Genomic DNA, 18,733 nt, shown 5'->3' with positions numbered 1-18,733 from the left:
TACATTAAACTAATAAAACATGCCAGGGATTTCTTTTTACCTACTATATATGTAAACAGAGAATATAATTTACTTGTTTCAACAACTATAAAGTCATAAAACTTCTGATGAACTCTTTAAAATAAGGGAAATTAACCGTATTCTAAGTTTTGAAAGTAAGATGGGACTATTACTGTTTTCATTAACAAACCATTTTAAGTTGGCACGATTCAAATTTGTTTATTGTGTAACCCTCACTAACTACACAGTTCTCTTTTGGAACGTTGGGAATATGTCTGGAACCAGGAAATAAGGGCCCACGGTGCCCATTTACTCTCTGACATAGAAGCTACATTTTCCACGGGGGTAGGCACAGATTGTTTAGGGGTTACAATAGTTATACATGTCATTGCAAAAGGCTGAAATAACACACTTTTGGGGGAGCCACTGTTCACAACTCAGAGAAGAGCCTTCTGGGCCTTTCTCAGCATGCATATGCATTTAAATGTTTTGTTATGTAGCTTCATGTGAAACACTGTGACTTTGGCTCTAGAGTATCAGGGAATTGGAGCAAGCAGGCTGCCACTTTCCAATACTGCTTTTCCAAATCACTGCTCAATTGTTTTTATTTAGATACGCATCTGGGCCCGGAAAGACGCCATTGCAAATGGAAATGCAGACTTTGCTTTGAACATCACAGGCCCCATCTTCTCTTTTCTGGAAGATTTATTTAATATTAGTTACCCTCTTCCAAAAACAGGTGAGTCACCTGCCCTTCCAATGCAGTTGTTTTCCTTTTATGGGGCTCTGGGATGAGGTCGTATCCAGATGAGCTTCCAAGGACCCACTGTCACCATTTAGGTGATGTTTTGGAGTTAGTTCCATCCCCTCCCGAAAACATGGAGGCCTGTCTGCTCTTTCTCCCTGTGGTGCCCTGTGCCCCGCAGGTCTGCAAGGAGCTCTCAGGCTTTGGATCCCTCGCTAGCAGCCTCACAGCCTCCAGACCTTGCCTTCTCTCCTGCATCCTGTACTTTTCTCTCATAATGCAAGTGCGCAATGCAATGCTCTGGATTCTTTTAGCAGGCCTGCGTGATCACTCCAGTTCCCTTTAGTAAGGTTTTGTTGGTTTAAAAAAATATGCTTTAGTTTTGAGTCATTGGGTTAGGATTTAAGAGTCCCATCTGTGAATTGTTGCTATATAAAATTGGAATCATGTGTGAATATAATACGATTCTTGAGGAAATATGTAAACATTTTATTTCTCATAGATCTATACAGTATGTCCTTAGAGAGCCACTCAGCTTAGAAAGTTGTTCAATGTGGTTTTTTGTTCCTCTCTAGAGTGAGGGTATCATGTAAATGTATTTTGTTCCTTTGTCATGTATTGGCGGGTGGGATGGGAGTGGGTGAAGGAAAGGGAAGGTTAGAAGAATGGGAAACTAACCCTTTGCACTCGCTTGCTTTTTTCTCGATTCCTTTATTCTACTTGGGATTTAATTTTTTAAATACCCCAGATTTTACAAAGCGCGGCAGTAGAATAAAAAACTGGAGTTTCTTTTCATACAAACTTATTTATTTGGATTTTTTTATATTTCAAATTATTGATACATTCAATACAATTCGACATACGAGCTGCTACCGATGCTAACTGTGTCGAGTCACACTCGACATCCGAGTACAAAAGGTTAGGCTAAGGCAACTAAGTTTGATCCAGGATAATAGAGCATTATCTGTGGAGGCTATGAAGTGACCTGGGTACACACTTTACTACACACTGTCAACTTCAACCTTGTGGAAGGCCAACTTAAATTATTGAATTTAGCACAGCATAGAACATTCACTGGACAGATGTAGCATGGATTGTATGAATGAGATTTCTTCTAGTAGCAAAAGAAAAAAAAAACTTTTATTGTTCTTATAGTTACAAAAGTAATAAATGATAACACTGTAGAAATTTTGGAAAAATAGGGAAAAGCACACACACATAAAAAAGAAGAAAAATCTCCTGCAATGCTACCACACAGATGTAACCATGGCCGACATTTGGGTATATCCCAGTGCCTGTCAGTCTGGATCTCTGTCTTTCTGTTTGCTTCTTTGTTTTTAACAAAATGGCAGCATAGAGTTATTCTTTGAAAATTGCTTTTTTTTTTTTAATGTATTGACATGATCCAGATAACTAAATACTTTTTTATTGTCATTTAAAAAATATGTCTGTTATTGATTTCAGAGAGAGAAAGGGAGAGGGAGCGAGAGATAGAAATATTAACAATGAGAGAGTATCATTGATTGGGTGCCTCCTGCATGTCCCCTACTGGGGATTGAGCCCACAACCCTGGCATATACCCTGACTGGAAATCGCACTGTGACCTCCTGGTTCATGGGTCAACGCTCAACCACTGAGCAACACCAGCCAGGCTTTTTTTTATTGTCATTTTAAAGACATAGAATACCTACATATTCAACTTGACAAACTCTTTATTTACTCCTCAGTGGTTGAATATGTGGACTGCTTCTACCACTTTGGGGGGACTACTTTCAGGACACTAAAGAAAATCCTTGTAAGAAAATGTTTACAAATATATGGGCTATTTGCCTTAGTATAGATTCCAAAAGTTTAATGATTTAGTCAAAGGGTAGGAACATTTCTAAAGATTATGAAGCATTTTGCTGGATTGCTTCCGAAAAACACCTCATCAGCAAGCCATGTGCCTGTTTTCCTATAACTAATTATTAATACTAATGCTAACCAGTACTAATTAGTAAGCTTCTCATACACTTAAAAGATTAAGTTGTACCATTATTTTAATCTTTGTTTTTGATAAGTAAAGAAGTTGAACATTTTAAATAAGATTATTGGCTGTTTGAATTATTTCTTTAGTGAATTATTCATATTTTTTTATTTGTCAGAAGTTTTTACTAAAAAAACATTGTCTATTTGTGATATATACTTTTCCCAGTTTGCCTTTCAAATTTGTTTATGGTATCTTTTAGTGAACTAAATGTTTAATTTTAAATAGACTTTATTTTTTAGAGAGTTCCCATATACCTCTTCTTCCTCCTCTCCACTCTGCCCCCAGTTTCTGCTGTTAATATCTTGCATTAGTGTGGTACATTTATTATAATTGACAAAGCAACATTGATACATTATTATTAACTGAAGTCCATAGTTTACATTAGGGTTCACTTTGTGTTGCACAGTTCTATGAGTTTTGAGAAATGTATAACATATGTAAACAACATTTTAATATCATACTGAATAGTTTTCCTACCATAAAAATCCATTGTGCTCCACCTATTCATCCTGTCCCCCCCGCCCCCAAGTCCCTGAAAACCACTGATCTTTTTATTATCTCTATAGTTTTACCTTTTCTGTAATGATATGTAGTTGGAATTATACCATGTGTAGGTTTTTTAGACTGGCTTCCTTTACTTAGTGATATACATTTACAGTTTCTCCATGAATTTTCATAGCTTGATAGATCATTTCTTTTTATAACTGAACTAGAGGCCCGGTGCACGAAATTCGTGCACGGGGGGGGGGGGTTGTCCCTCAGCCCAGCCTGCACCCTCTCCAATCTGGGACATCCCACTCACAATCCAGAACTGCTGGCTCCCAACTGCTCCCCTGCCTGATTGCCCCTAACCACTTCTGATTGTCAGCCTGATCACCCCCTAACCACTCCACTGCCAGCCTGATCGACGCCTAACTGCTTCCTGGCCGGCCTAATTGCCCCTAACTGCCCTCCCCTGCCAGCCTGGTCACCCCTAACTGCCCTCCCCTGCCAGTCTAGTCGCCCCTAACTGTCCTCGCCTGCAGGCCTGGTCCCCCCCCCCCAACTGCCCTCCCCTGCTGGCCTGGTCTCCTCCAGCTGCCCTCCTCTGCCAGCCCGGTCACCCCTAACTGCCCTCCCTGCTGGCCTGATTACCCACAACTGCCCTCCCCTGAAGGCCTTGGTCCCCCCCAACTGTCCTCCCCTGCAGGCCTGGTCCCTCCCTCAACTCCCCTCCCCTGCAGGCCTGGTCCCCACCAACTGCTCTCCCTGCTGGCCTGGTCTCCCCCACCTGCCCTCCTCTGCCAGCCCAGTCACCCCTAACTGCCCTCCCTACTTGCCTGATTACATACAACTGTCCTCCCCTGCAGGCCTGGTGTCCCCCCAACTGTCCTCCCCTGCTGACCTGGTCTTCCCCAACTGCCCTTCTCTGCTGGACTGATCACCCCTAACTGCCCACAACTGCCCTCCCCTGCAGGCCATCTTGTGGCAGCCATCTTGTGTCCACATGGGGGCAGCCATCTTTGACCACATGGGGGCAGCCATCTTGTGTCTTGGAGTGATGGTCAATTTGCATATTACTCTTTTATTAAATAGGATAATACACTATTGTATGGATGTCCAACAGTTTGTTTATCCATTGGCCTTTGAAGGACATTTTGGTTGCTTCCTATTTGGGGCAATTATGAATAAAGAGGCAATAAACATGTGTGTGCAAGTTTTTGTATGGGCATAAATTTTCAACTCTTTGGGGTAAATACCTAGAAGCTCAGTTGCTAGACTGTATGGTCAGCCTATGTTTAGCTTTATCAGAATCCACCAAACTTTCTTCCAAAGTGGCTGTACCATTTTGCATTCCTACCAGCAATAATGAGAGTTTCTGTTGTTCCAAATCTTCTCCAGCATTTGGTGTTGTGTTTTGGATTTTAGCCATCCTAATGAGTGTAGTGAGTGGTATCTCGTTGTTTTTGTTTCGTTATTGTTTTAATTTGAAATTTCCTAATGATATATGATGTTGAGCTTCTTTTCATATGGTTATTTTTCATTTGTATATATTCTTAGTGACATATCTGTTTTGATCTTTTGCCAAATTTATAAAGTTGTTTATTTGCTTATTGTTGACTTTTAAGAGATCTTTGTATATTTTGGATACAAGTCCTTCATTAAAAGTACAGGCAGTCCTTGGGTTACGTCAAACTCAATGTACGTCATTTCGTGGTTATGTCGCCATCTCCCATCCTATCTAATAAAGGGGAATATGCAAATTGACCATCACACCATCACAAATATGGCGGTGCCCACAGTGTGGGTGGGGGTTTCCATAACACAAGATGGCTGCACCCACAGCGGAGGCCGAGTTCCCATAATGAGCAATCAGCAGGGACCTGAGGTTGCGTGGTGCTGGGCCGTGGCAAGGGACCTGAGGCTGTGCCCCCCTGCCTGGTGGGGCTTGACAGGGGACCTCAGGCCACGCCCCCCCACCCAGCAGGGCTTGACAGGGGACCTCAGGCTGCACCCCCCACCTGGCGGGGCTTGACGGGGGACCTCAGGCTGCACCCCCTGCCCTGGTGCCAGGCCAGGGGACCTGAGGCTGTGCCCCCTACCTCAGCGCCAGGCTGGGGAACCTCAGGCTGCGCTTCCCGCCCAGCGGGGCTTGACAAGGGTGGGGCTGGTTGGGTCTGGATCTCGCCCAATGGGGGTAGAGCCAGCTGGATCTGGGTCTCGAGTGATTTTGAGGCACCACGGGTGGGCAGGGACTTGACTCTGGGACCCGCGGCATGCCCTAGACTCTGACAGGAGGAAGATTTTCATATACATTTTACTAATTTTCTTTCATCTCTGACACTTCTATTATAGAGAAAGGGCAAATAGCAATATTAAAATATTTCCTCTAATTAATCCCCTCTTAATGTGCACGAATTTCGTGCACTGAGCCACTAGTTTATTTATAAAAAAAAAGTTTTGTCGTTTCGATGTATGTACATATGTGCTTTATGTTTTTTATTATTTATTTACCACAAGTAAAGGTCAGGGATTGTTATTTTTCTTTTAAATTTTTTTTACTGTTTCACTTCATTACTGCTGTGTATGTGCTCCATGTGAGTGACATAGGTGCTTATGTAGGTGGGTTCTGACTTACAGCGAAAATCGTGTTACGTCATGCCATAGGAATGGATCACCGACGTAACCCGAGGACCTACTGTATTTGGTGTTTATATAATCAAAACAATTTATTTTCTGGCTTCTGTCTTTGGTTTTTGTCTTTAAAGTCTACTCTCAGATTATACATATTTACTTGTATTTTTTCAGTACTTATACGATTTAACTTTGAGATATTTGTAACTGGAAATCTCAAATTTTTTGAAAGCGATGATTCTATTGTTTCCTCCATTGAATTCCATTTAGATATTATTGCCTTGCCTACTTTTGACAACCGTGCAATGGAAAATTGGGGACTAATGATATTTGATGAGTCATTATTATTGCTGAAACCAGATGATCAACTAACAGAAAAAAAGACGGTGATCTCCCACATTGTCTCCCACGAGATCGGGCATCAGGCACGTGGTAAAATGTTTTCTCTTATTTCACATGAAGGTGTTTTCCAGCGACTCTACCAAAAATAGCAAAAAAAAAAAAAAAAAGTAAAAAAGAAAAACAGCAACACCTGCCATACACCAAATTTTTAAAAATTTATTCAAAAAATGGGACGAGAGCCCTGGCCAGTATGGGTCAGTTGGTTGGGTTGCAGCCTATCCCTGGTAGTGGGCATGAAGAAGGCAATCAATCGCTGTCTCACTCTCACATAGATATTTCTCTCCCTTTTCCTTCCCCTCTCTCTAAAAAAGAAAATATTTAAAAAATAAAATGGGAGCCATGGCCAGTGTGGTTCAGTTGGTTGAATGTCTTCTCATGCAGCTAGAGGTTGCAGGTTTGATCCCCAGTAGGGGTACATGTCCGGGTTGTGGGCAAAATCCCCAGTAGGAGCCATGCAGGAGGCAGCTGATAAATGTTTCTCTCTCTGTCCTCTCTAATATATATATATATATAGATATATAGATAGATAGATAGATAGATAGATAGATAGATAGATAGATAGATATAGATAGATATAGATATAGATAGATATAGATAGATATAGATATAGATATAGATATAGATATAGATATAGATATAGATATAGATATAGATATAGATATATATGATGAGAAAAACAAGGGAGGCTCTATGTAATCAGATCCTGGGTAGATCTGAACAGTTGTTGATGGATCACAGTGATGAGACCTTACAGTCCATTGAAGGGTTAGGTATTTACATCCAAGGATTAACTTGCTCCAAAAAGTTCCCTTCAGGAAAAATAAGCCAAGCAGAGTTATGATTATTTGTTTTCATGCCATCTCAAAATAAGGTACATCATAAAAGGTCACGGAAAGATATCCACATTTCATCAGTAGATTGTTACTCTTTTTTGGGGCGGGGTGGGGGGAAGAGAGGTTAAAGGGATATATACAATATATTAATGTCAGTGAGATGAGTGATAATTAATCCTCGAGCTGCATCCCCAAACTGATGTAAACAAAGTTCATTTCACTAGAACTATATACTTTCATATTGTGGTTGGAGAAGCTTAGTTTGATGGAAATTTGGTTTGATGGAAATTTTCATTGTGTCTTTTGACCTTGGCTCCATTAATACAAGCCAGTCAAGAAAGAAATAACTAAACTATGAAATTATTTTGTTATATGGTTCCATAAGAAGTTTTGGGGAAGTGATTTACTGGGATTGAATAACAAACACCCTATTACACACTCAACACACACTTCCACAAGTTTTGATTAGTCATCCAAGGTGTCATTTTTTATTATATCCTAAGTGACACATTGTTTTTGTTTTGGAATACAGGCTAACTCTTAGCACATCACAGCTGTTCTAATAATTTGGTTAAATACTAGGGTGTGGATTTGTTGGTTTTGGAAATTATTGTGTGTTTTTTTCCTGATTCTATTCATCATCTGTTTGACACTTTCTATTAAGCTCAAATAGAAAATAATTATAGTGGTACCATTTTGCAGAACATGATTACTTGAGTGATTTGAAAAGGGCACAGATCAAATCATATTTTTAAAACATAATTGCTTACAGCCAAATCCTGCTGTATAAGATGCTGTAATTAGTAGACATTAAGTGATCATTTAGAACTTCTGCTTTATTTAACTTATGGGCAAAGTGGATAGTTTAAGAAATGCTACTCTGGCTTTCATTATTTTTGAACATCACAGTTTTAAAACAAAAATTGCTTTCAAACTTTGAATGTGAAATAATTATTTCAGGGAAATGAATGCATGACTAATATTTTTCATGTTAAAACAACATGTTTTTTTGGAATCCTGTTTTATTGATAGCAAATGAAGTTTGTCTTTGATTCTACATTTATTTAACATGCAATTTCAAGAAATATTACCTAAATTAAATTTAAGACAACTCTTTTCTTTTCCATCTTCAAAAGTGGTTTGGAAACTTGGTTACCATGAGTTGGTGGAACAATATCTGGCTCAATGAAGGTTTCGCATCTCACTTTGAGTTTGGAGTAGTTAATTATTTCAATCCTAAACTCCCAGGAGTAAGTATGTCTGTCAAATTTATTTATATATTTTTTCTACTTATAAAAGTAATGCATAGTTATTGTTGAAAATGTGTAAAACATAAAAAAATACAAGTAATACTACATTATCTGTAATACCAGAGATGATCAGTGTTATCTTTTTAATGTGTTTTCTTTTTCTAGGCTTATTTATTGTAAATATTCATAAAAGTGGGAATTACACAGAAATGTGTAATGCCTTTTTTAACTTCAAATGATAGCAAAAGCATTTCCACAAATCATTAATTATTTTTGAAAACAAGATATTTAAAGGTTGCCTAACGTGTTATTATATAACCTTATAAGGTATATGTATATAATCTTTTCCTATTATTTGATTTTAGGTTATTTTCACTTATTCCTACCTAAGGTATATGTGTATAATTTTAAAGCAGTTGTAATCGGTGGTCTATGACTTTAATGATAAGTAATATGCTATATTATATATTTAAAATAGTACATATAATTTCACATATAATATAGTTGGTATAATATATAATCTATATAATAAAAGCCAAAGTGACCGTTATGGTGGAACGACCAGAACAAGCGGTCACTAGGATGAGCACTGACCACCAGGGGGCAGATGCTCAACGCAGGAGCTGCCCTCTGGTGGTCAGTGCGCTCCCACAGGGGGAGCACTGCTCAGCTAGAAGCCAGGCTCATGGCTGGCAAGCACAGCAGCGGTGGCAGGAGCCTCTCCCACCTCCGTGGCAGCACTAAGGAGCAGCGAGCCAAGCAGTACGGAGCGAGCAAGCGGGCAGTAAGGAGTGAGGGATCCTGGATTGCGAAGGTGGACATCCCCCAAGGGGTCCTGAACTGTGAGAGGCTACAGGCCAGGCTGAGGGACCCCAACCCCAACCTCCAATGCATGAATTTTGTGCACAGGGACTCTAGTATATATTATATTACTGATGTTTATATATTATAGCTCATATTATTTTGCTGTTTTAAGTAACTAATAATATGAAAAAAAGGATAAATTTATGGGTATGCAATTCTGATGATTTCAACTCTAACTTATATTTTTGATAATTTATTTAGAGTAGTTAGGTAGTGCTTTCAGGATGCCATGATAAAGCTAAATTGACTTTATTTTATTTAGATGTTTACGTGTTTAGATTTAATATCATCCTTTGACACAAACCTCACCCCTTTATAACAAACCAGAGGCCCTTTCTTCCCTTCTAGTCCTGCCTCCCACCACCTCTCTGATGCTTAGGGCAGCTCTTTCTGCTGCTCTTCGCCAGCCTTTTTCTCATCTCACCTCCCAAGTGGTTCCCAAACTGGATTCTTGGCCTCTTGTCCTCTCCCCATCCCCACTCATTCAAAGAGTGTATTGCTATTTGAAATGTTGAGCTCCACTGGCCAGCTCTTCCTTACAGGCTAAATTTCTTCACTTTGAAGGAGTTTATAAGAATATATTGGTAATAAAATTTGCCTTTTATGAAAGGACTAGAGGCCTGTTGCACAAAGATTCGTGCAATAGGCCTTCCTTCCCCTGGCTGCCAGCACCGGTTTTCCTCTGGCACCTGGGACCCAGGCCTTCACTCCGGCCAGAGCCTTCAGTCTTCACTCTAGCTTGAGCACCACTCCTATATCTCTCTCTGCTCTCCCCTCCCCCTCATAGCAGGCGTCCCGCCCTGCCTGGCCGCTCGGCGCTTGCATGTGTGCTGTCCAGAGGCCTGGAGTGACTGGGGGCTGGGGCCACCACCATCTTTGTAGGGTTAATTTGCATACTCACTCCTGATTGGCTGTGGGTGTCACAAAGTGACAGTCAATTTGCATGTTTCTCTTTTATTTGTGTAGACTAGAGGCCTGGTGCATGAAATTTGTGCACGTGGGGGAGGGGGTCCCTCAGCCCGACCTGCACCCTCTCCAATCCGGGAGCCCTTAGGGGATGTCCAACTGCCAATTTAGGCCTGCGGGATCGGGCCTAAACTGGCAGTTGGACATCCCTCTCGCAATCGGAGACCTCTGGCTCCTAACCACTCACCTGACTGCCTGCCTGATCCCCCTAACTGCCCTGCCCTGCCAGCCTGGTCACCCCTAATTGCTCTCCCCTGCTGGCCTGGTCGCCCCTATTAACTTTTTTTTTTAAATCTTATCCCCTTCACACACAATTGTATTTGACTTCCTTATTGGCTTCTCTCTCTCACACAATTTTTCTCTCTCCTTTATGTAACACTTTTCCTACTGACTCATCATTTATAAACGTTTCTTTCCTTCTTATTTCCTACTTCTGTTCCATCATCCTTCTTCCCATCTTTCTCCTACCCTCCCTCCCTCCCCACATTCCTTCTTTCCTTTATCTTCACCCCTGCCCTCCCTCCCCTTTTCCTTCCTTCCCACCTTAATTTTTTTCTTCACTTCCTCCCTCGGACCTGCTTTGCTCCCTCCCCCATTTCTTCCTTCTTCCCATTCTCCTTTTAAGCTCTACCAGCTCCCCTTTAAAACTTTTCTTCCCTCCCTCTTTCTCTCTCATCCTACCTTTCCCATACATTCTTCTCTACTTACTTCCACTGTTTTAATATCTATCTATCTACCTGCCTAATTATTCACTATCATTTATCTTTTTTCTTTTCTGACTCCTACTTTTAAAATCTGTCCCCAGTACACAACTATACTTGATTTTCATTATAGCTCCTACAGTTCACTCATACATCCTCTTTCCTTCTTTAACTCTGCTCTCTACTGACTCCTTTATAAATTCTTCCCTCCCTCCCTTCTTAAAGCTTCCGTTAGGGGGGGGGGCATTAACCCCAGCCCAGGGCTCAGCCCGGCCAAGTGTTCACCGTCCCCTCTTTCCCAGCCTCTCTGCCACTGTCCTGCTCCCATTTCCTGCCCGGGACGCCCGGCACAGCGAGGGTGGCCAAGGCCGTGCAGGCCGGGCGCTGCTGCCACCACCGCCAAACCGGAGCACCTCCACCCAGAAGGCCTCGGACCGTCCACCACTCTGTCCTGGACCTGTGGCCGCCTCCCCACCAACGGCCCATGCTGGGAGCCACTGCCCTCCTCCCATGTCTGCCCCGCCCCTCGCTGGGCGCACCTGCCCCACCCTGCGGTCTACACCCTCTCCTGTGTGCAGCCCTGCATTTCCTTCCCTTTTCCATTCCTGCATCTTTTTCTTGTTCCCTTTCTGTATTTCTGTTTCTCCTCTCGGCCTGTCTGCATGCAGGCCTGCCTTCCTCTCCCTCTCCTTTCTTACCCACTCCTATCGTATCTTATTCTATCCCAGTCCTTGCAGCTGTCTGAGCAGAGGGAGGGGACGTAGCCTGCTGACCCAATTGTGATGTGACACTGTAACGGATAATTTGCATATTTCTCTATTATTAGTATTGATGGTGATGGTACATAGATGATGTTTTGTTTCTGTTGATTAAAAAGACAGTAGAGCCCTAACTGGTTTGGCTCAGCAAATAGAGTGTTGGCCTGCAGACTAAAGTGTCCCAGGTTTGATTCTGGTCAAGGGCACATGTTGGAGTTCTGGACTCCATCCCCAGTAGGGGGCGTGCAAGAGGCAGCCAATCAATGATTCTCTCTCATTGATGTTTCTATCTCTCTCTCCCCTCTCCCTTCCTCTCTGAAATCAATTATATATATAGTTCCTATTTCTCTGTTATTAGTATAGATGTTAATGATACATAGATGATGTATATATATATAAAAGACAGTAGAATAAAAAGTTTACAAACCTGTCTTAGCCCTACAGACTTAAAAAAATTTTTTTGCATCTGTTTGTGAAATCACAGTTTCTGGGAAGTGCTGATATAGCAGCATCTGAATGTCCCAGTTCCATGCACCTATTCTCCCCTTTTCAGATATCCTATAAAATGTCCACAGCCCTGCCGTCCAGCTGCTCTGTGGTGCCTCTGTTCTTTCTCCCTTGGATTGGACATTATATAGTCCAGCAGAATGAAATATCAAAAGGTTAAGTGACTGGCCAAGTTCATTTTCCTGATTGGGACAGAACTGTGATTATAACCCAGTTGTCTGGATCCAGTCTAATCACTAGGATAATGACGAGAGTGACAACAGTGATATGGTCTTTGCCATTAACTGAGCACTGAGGACTTAAGTGCCAGGTACTGTGAATTCTATGCACACATCATCTTAATCCTCAAAACAATCATCTGAACATAGTTGTTATTTTTTCTATTTTATAGTTGAGGAAACAGGCATGGAAGCATTAAGTACACTGTGCAAGGTTTCAGAGTTATTAAATACCAAAGGTGAGATGCAGTTCCAAATTCTCCGACTGCAAAGCCCATGCCTTTAAGCACCGTGCTCTGCAGAGAAAGCACCCGGGAGTGTTCTTGTTCTCAAGGAGCCAGTGTGTGTGTGTGTGTGTGTGTGTGTGTGTGTGTGTGTGTGTGTGTGTGTGTGTTTACATGACTCTTTTCATATATATAAACTTTATATACATGCAGTAAATCTTAGTTTTCTTCAAAAGCCCTATCCATACTCTCTATACCTCTATGCTTAGAGTCAATAAAGAAAGAAGTTCCATTCCCCCAAAATGATTAGACTTACCCTCTATGTTCTTTTTTATTTTCAATTACAGTTTACATTCAACATTATTTGTATTAATTTCAGATGTGCAGCATATACTTTATAGACAGTCATAAACTTTACAAAGTGTTCTCCCCCAATTTTCTCAGTACCCACCTGGTACCATATATAGTTATTACAATATTATTGACTCTATTCCCTATGTTGTACTTTGCATCCCTGTGACTGTCTTGTAACTACCAATTTGTGCTTCTTAATCCCTTCACCTTTTTCACTCAGCCCTCCAACTCCCTCCCCTTTGGCAAACATCAGTCTGTTTTCTGTTTCTATAAGGCTGTTTCAGTTTTGCTCATTAGTTTATTTTGTTACTTAGATTCCATATATAAGTGAAACTATCTGGTATTAGTCTTTCTCTGACTTACTTATTTCACTTAGTATAATACCCTCTAGGTTCATCCATGTTGTCACAGATGGTAAGATTTCATTGTTTTTATGACCTGGTAATATTCCATTGTATATATGTACCACTCATCTATTGATGGACACTTGGGTTGCTTCCCTGTCTTGGCTATTGCAATGAACATAGGGGTACATATATTCCTTCAAATTAGTATTTTGGATTTCTTTGGATATATTCCCAGAAGTGGAATTGCTGGGTCATAAGGCAGTTCCATTTTTAATTTTTTAAAAAACCCTCCATAATATTTTGCATAGTGGCTGCACCAATTTACATTCTCACCAAAGTACACAAGATTTCCCTTTTCTCCACATCCTCACCAACACTTGTTGTTTGTTGATTTACATACTGATGATAGCCATTCTGACAGGTGTGGGGTGGTATTTCATTGTGGTTTTAATTTACATTTCTTTGATGATTAGTGTTGTTAGCATCTTTACATATGTCTATTAGCCATCTGTATGTCCGCTTTGGTGAAATGTCTATTCAGGTTTTCTGCCCACTTTTAAAATTTTGCCCTGTTCTTAATTGAATAGAATATATTAACATCAATCAGTACCTCTTAATGCAAATAAAATGGTTAAGGTATTGTCATATCTGGGAAACTTGAAAACGTATTACTGGTGTTTTTGAAGCTTAGATGGTAAGATTAGCCTCTATTTGTATCATTTAGTTATTTTTTCATCATTGGTTCTTAATTACTCATTTCTGAGTCTACATTTCTCAATTACTGTGCAGCGGAGTGAATACAATCCTTGCTAGAAGAGCATCAGATCCTGGCACTTGAGAAAATTAGCATAAGCTTTAAAAAATTTTTTTAAGCTTAACTCCTTATTTCAATGATCTTTGAGAGATCATGGACTTTTAATCTAGTCATTAGATTAAAATTGAGAAGGAAAATCAGAGAACCATATGCAGACGCAGAACTCTTGAGTGTTAAATTAATAAAACCTATACTTAATGAATAAGAAGAGACTTAAGTAGATGTCTTCCCTAAATTTTTGTGACTAAAAGTGTGATTCTCAAATTAGCAATATCAGGTCATCTGGTTAAAATATAGGCCCACCCCAGACCAACTGAATTAGAATATGAGTTTGACAAAATCCCCAGGTGACCTTTATTGACATTAAAGATTGTCTTTATTGGCATGCATTGCCCTAAATGACAGGCTTTCTCAGAGTTTGGTAAGAGCCTAATCAATGCTATTAATAAATCTAAAAACACTGTGCTAATAGAATGATGATTGGAACATAGGCTAATGGAAGTGGGATAGAATTTGAAAGTTTATCTAACATTGTCCAGGGGTGAGAGAGTCAACATTGGGACCCCCAAAAGAGGTTTCATGTGGATTATCAGGGGCTCTCTAGGGTATGCTATTTCTGCAACTTCTCCACTGTTCCTTCTTTGGCTCGTCCATCCCATGCACCTCTTGGCTATACTTTGGTTATCCTTTCAGCTTTTCTTCAGAAAGAAATGGCCCTTGTCATGGGTCAGAGAGATTTAGTCTTTTACCAGTATAGAGTCCTGTACTTCTTATTAAAATATAACAAAGTGCCTTCTTCTAATGTATGAGTTACATATAAACTGTTATATCCAATCTGTTGATTTATTTCCAATTACAAATTATTATATCAGCATTCTTGTGAATTTATAAATATGGCATGCTTTTGGTTTATGAATGTCCATGAAAGAGATACTGATCAATCTTAAGTGTTTGCTATTAGTAATTAGATTAATATTAGATTTTAATAATTCTCTATAAAATTTTAGACAGTTAAAACCACCAAGAGATACTATTCTCTCCCCACCCCACCACCACCCCAGGGACCTCCTTAGGAAAAATGTATACGGAGTTCTTGTAATTGATTTTTTAAGAATTGAAATAAAGAAAGACACCAAATGGGGAGGAAAGTATCCTAGAATTTTATTACTCACTAGAAGCCTGATGCACGAAGATTTGTGCTAGAATGGGCTTTCCTTTCCCTGGCTGTCGGCACCGCCTTTCCACTCTGGCCCAGCCCCTTTCTACTCTGGCCCCGCCTTCCCACGCTTCCCAGAGGCCCTGAGAGACCGGGGGGGGGGGGGGGGTGGGGGGGGGTGGGACAGAACGCCTGCGTCATCGCCATGGTGATGACACAAGCGTCCCGCCCCAGTCACTCGGTGCCTGTGTATACAAATTAACCGCCATCTTTGTTGGGTTAATTTGCATATCACTCCTGATTGGCTGGTGGCATAGCAGAGGTATGGTCAATTTACATGTTTATCTATTATTAGGTAAGATGGAATCCTTGCTTATTTGGCATATTGTAGCTCACAGAGCACTTCTTAATTATTGTTTTCCTCCTTCTTCAACGTCAGTTTTTTAACCCTTTTCACTCACTTGCTTTTTTCTCAATTCCTTTATTCTACTCGGGATTTAATTTTTTAAATACCCCAGATTTTACAAAGCACGGCAGTAGAATAAAAAACTGGAGTTTCTTTTCATACAAACTTATTTATTTGGATTTTTTTATATTTCAAATTATTGATACATTCAGAGTATAAAAAGAGCTGCTACCTATGCTAACCATGTCGAGTCACACTTGACATCCGAGTGCAAAAGGTTAAAGTATTTTGGGAACATTGAATTTTGTGTTTCTGTGACACCTCAGAACTTAATGTGGCTCAATCATTTCCTTTTAGAATGAAGTATTTTTTTCTAACCTTTTACATGATGTTCTCAGAGAAGATCACGCCATGGTGACTCGAGCTGTATCCATGAAGGTGGAAAATTTCACAGAAACTAATGAAATAAGTGAGCTCTTTGACATATTTACTTACAATAAGGTAAAATCAGTCATATATTTCCCTTTGTTCTGAACTCTTGCAGAAAGTTGCATAAAATGGATTCCAAGGATCATAAGCTAATATGCTATTGTACAACTTTTGATACAAATAACCCTAATTTTATTCAGTAGATAGATTTCAGAAAATGTGGTTAAATCAATTATTATCTAGTAAATATTAATCAAGCACATCTTAGGTGCTCAATACCATGTACCATTATGAATAGACTTAGACACTTGCTACTTTTAAGGTAAACCCTTCTATTTGGTACAAATTTATTTTTGCCATATGTTATTATATATATAAATTTAAAACATTTTGTGTACCCTGAACTCTTTATATGTAGGGCATTAGTTCACCTTGTACCTATTAATTAATGACAGTCTACCATTTTATTAAAATAATTTAGAATAACTGAAACATTCAACTAAAGTGCACAATGTAATCAGGAACACAGTCTAGCATAATGCTTGTTGAAATGGAATGTGTCAGTATTTAGATATTGAATTTTGTTCAAATCATGAACAACTTCTTATGTCTTAGGGAGCGTCTATGGTCCGGATGCTTTCTAGTTTCCTGAATGAGAATTTATTTATCAGCGCCCTTAAGGTGAGTTTACAAAATGTTACCTGGAAGGCAATAAACATAAATTGCTTTGGGATGTAATTTATTCTAATCTTAACTTTTCTATTTTTACAGTCGTATTTGGAGACATTTTCTTACTCAAATGCTAAGCAAGATGATCTTTGGAGGCATTTTCAAATGGTATTGGCCTACTTCCTGACATGTTTTTGCTGAGTTGTTCTGTATGATAGAGTTCAACAAGATGGGGTGGCCATGCTTTTATGGCAATGCCACAGGAAAACAGTTTTACCTTGTTTGTGAAACTCCCTTAAGTTGGGCTGTTTCTTTAGTTTCCACCACTGTATTCCCAGTGCCCAGAACAGAGCCTGCACATATTAGATCTAAAAATATATGTTTAATGAGTGCGTATAGAGTTGAAGGGAGTTCTGAATTTGACCCGGTATATCACCCACTGGGAATTACTATATAGAATAGCTATGTCATTTCTTTTAGGAGATTGCTACCTCAAAAGATTTTGAAGATAAATATCTGCTTTTCTGATGATTTTTTTTAAAACAGGCCATAGATGACCAGAGTAAAATTGTTTTGCCAGCAACAGTAAAAAGTATAATGGACAGTTGGACCTACCAGAGTGGTTTTCCAGTTATCACCTTAAATGTATCTACTGGCATCATGAAACAGGAACCATTTTATCTTGGAAAGGTTAAAAATCAGACTCTTCTCACCCACAAGTAGGTAGATTTGCTCCTCTGTCTTTACCTCCCTTGGGGTTGAGTTCTGATCCAATGGAAACCAGCCTGTGGGTGAGGAAGCATAACCCCTGCTGGCCACACCTTTTTGCAGAGTGACTCTGGGATGGTGACTTAGGACTCAGTGTAGAACGTTCCTGGGGTGCTAGAATGAGGGAGAGCCCTGATGTCCTGAGCCAGGCCAGAGACCTGCTTTTAAGGTTTCAAGGCAGTGCCCCTCCTCAACACCATTGACCAAAGCTTTGGGTGTTATGTATTTCTTTTTTGTCCTTCAGACAGAAATAAATTACTCAGGATTCTGGGTGACAGGCAATACGCTAGAGCCATAGATGACCTCATGCTAGTTAAGATAAAAGGATATTGTGTTGCAAGGTCATCTTCTTTTCTCTAGAAACAGTATTGAATGGTAACTATGTCTGAGGAATAGTTTTGTGCATGTCCACACATGCATGTATATGTGTATTTGTACCCATACCTATATCATTAGAATTATGGATTTTCAATACTGTTAGACCTGGGTTCAAATAGGGTTCAAATAGGAACTCCAACAAACTTCAAATCTTAGGTAAGTCTTATTTAAAATCTCTGAGTTTAATTGACTTATCTATAAAGTAAACATAATAACAGGTATCCCAGTAGATTGTTTTAAAAATGAAGTAAGGAGTATAAAGTGGCTTAATATTCATCACTTTCCCCTTCCCTTCCCTCCCTTCCCTTCCCTTCCCTTCCCTTCCCTTCCCTTCCCTTCCCTTCCCTTCCCTTCCCTTCCCTTCCCTTCCCTTCCCTTCCCTTCCCTTCCCTTCCCTTCCCTTCCCTTCCCTTCTAGTTCTTAATTTGTTAGATAATTTTCAACTGTTTTTCATAAAATTTTGATCCTCACATCTCATTGTAGTATTGCCACAAATGAGTAATTAATTTTCAAAACCACCACCAAAATTTTCAGGTCCTCCTACTCTTTCTTTAAAACCCCAGGGATGAAGAACAAGAGACCTAAAGATCTCTTCTCATTGTGATATTCTGTGTCTTTTGAGAAGAGTTATGCCTTAGTCATGAGGTAAAACAGAGACCCTCAGTTTAATGCCTTTGAGAACCCAGACTTCTATTTAAGCAAGATTGAAAAATATTGCCCAAATTCCAAGTAGCATGTCCCTTCAGATGACTAATGTCCTCCTTGTGGTCAGCTACTTCATCCAGGTCATGTCCACCAACA

At 40.0% G+C, this 18,733-nt stretch overlaps 1 protein-coding gene across 2 annotated transcripts in view; it reads left to right on the top strand.

Moving 5' to 3' along the window:
- LVRN (laeverin) overlaps window positions 1-18,733 on the top strand; it is a 64,901-nt gene that overhangs the window by 20,983 nt on the left and 25,185 nt on the right. For both annotated transcript variants that reach the window (XM_008144455.3, XM_054714981.1), the window contains exons 4-10: window positions 613-739; window positions 6,159-6,313; window positions 8,260-8,373; window positions 16,046-16,189; window positions 16,733-16,798; window positions 16,889-16,954; window positions 17,333-17,505. In XM_008144455.3, coding sequence (XP_008142677.2) covers window positions 613-739; window positions 6,159-6,313; window positions 8,260-8,373; window positions 16,046-16,189; window positions 16,733-16,798; window positions 16,889-16,954; window positions 17,333-17,505 — 845 coding nt within the window. The remainder of the gene's footprint in view (window positions 1-612; window positions 740-6,158; window positions 6,314-8,259; window positions 8,374-16,045; window positions 16,190-16,732; window positions 16,799-16,888; window positions 16,955-17,332; window positions 17,506-18,733) is intronic.

Source organism: Eptesicus fuscus, chromosome 4, assembly GCF_027574615.1.
Source record: "Eptesicus fuscus isolate TK198812 chromosome 4, DD_ASM_mEF_20220401, whole genome shotgun sequence".
Classification (NCBI taxonomy): Eukaryota; Metazoa; Chordata; class Mammalia; order Chiroptera; family Vespertilionidae; genus Eptesicus; species Eptesicus fuscus.
This window is presented reverse-complemented; position numbering and strand designations above follow the sequence as displayed.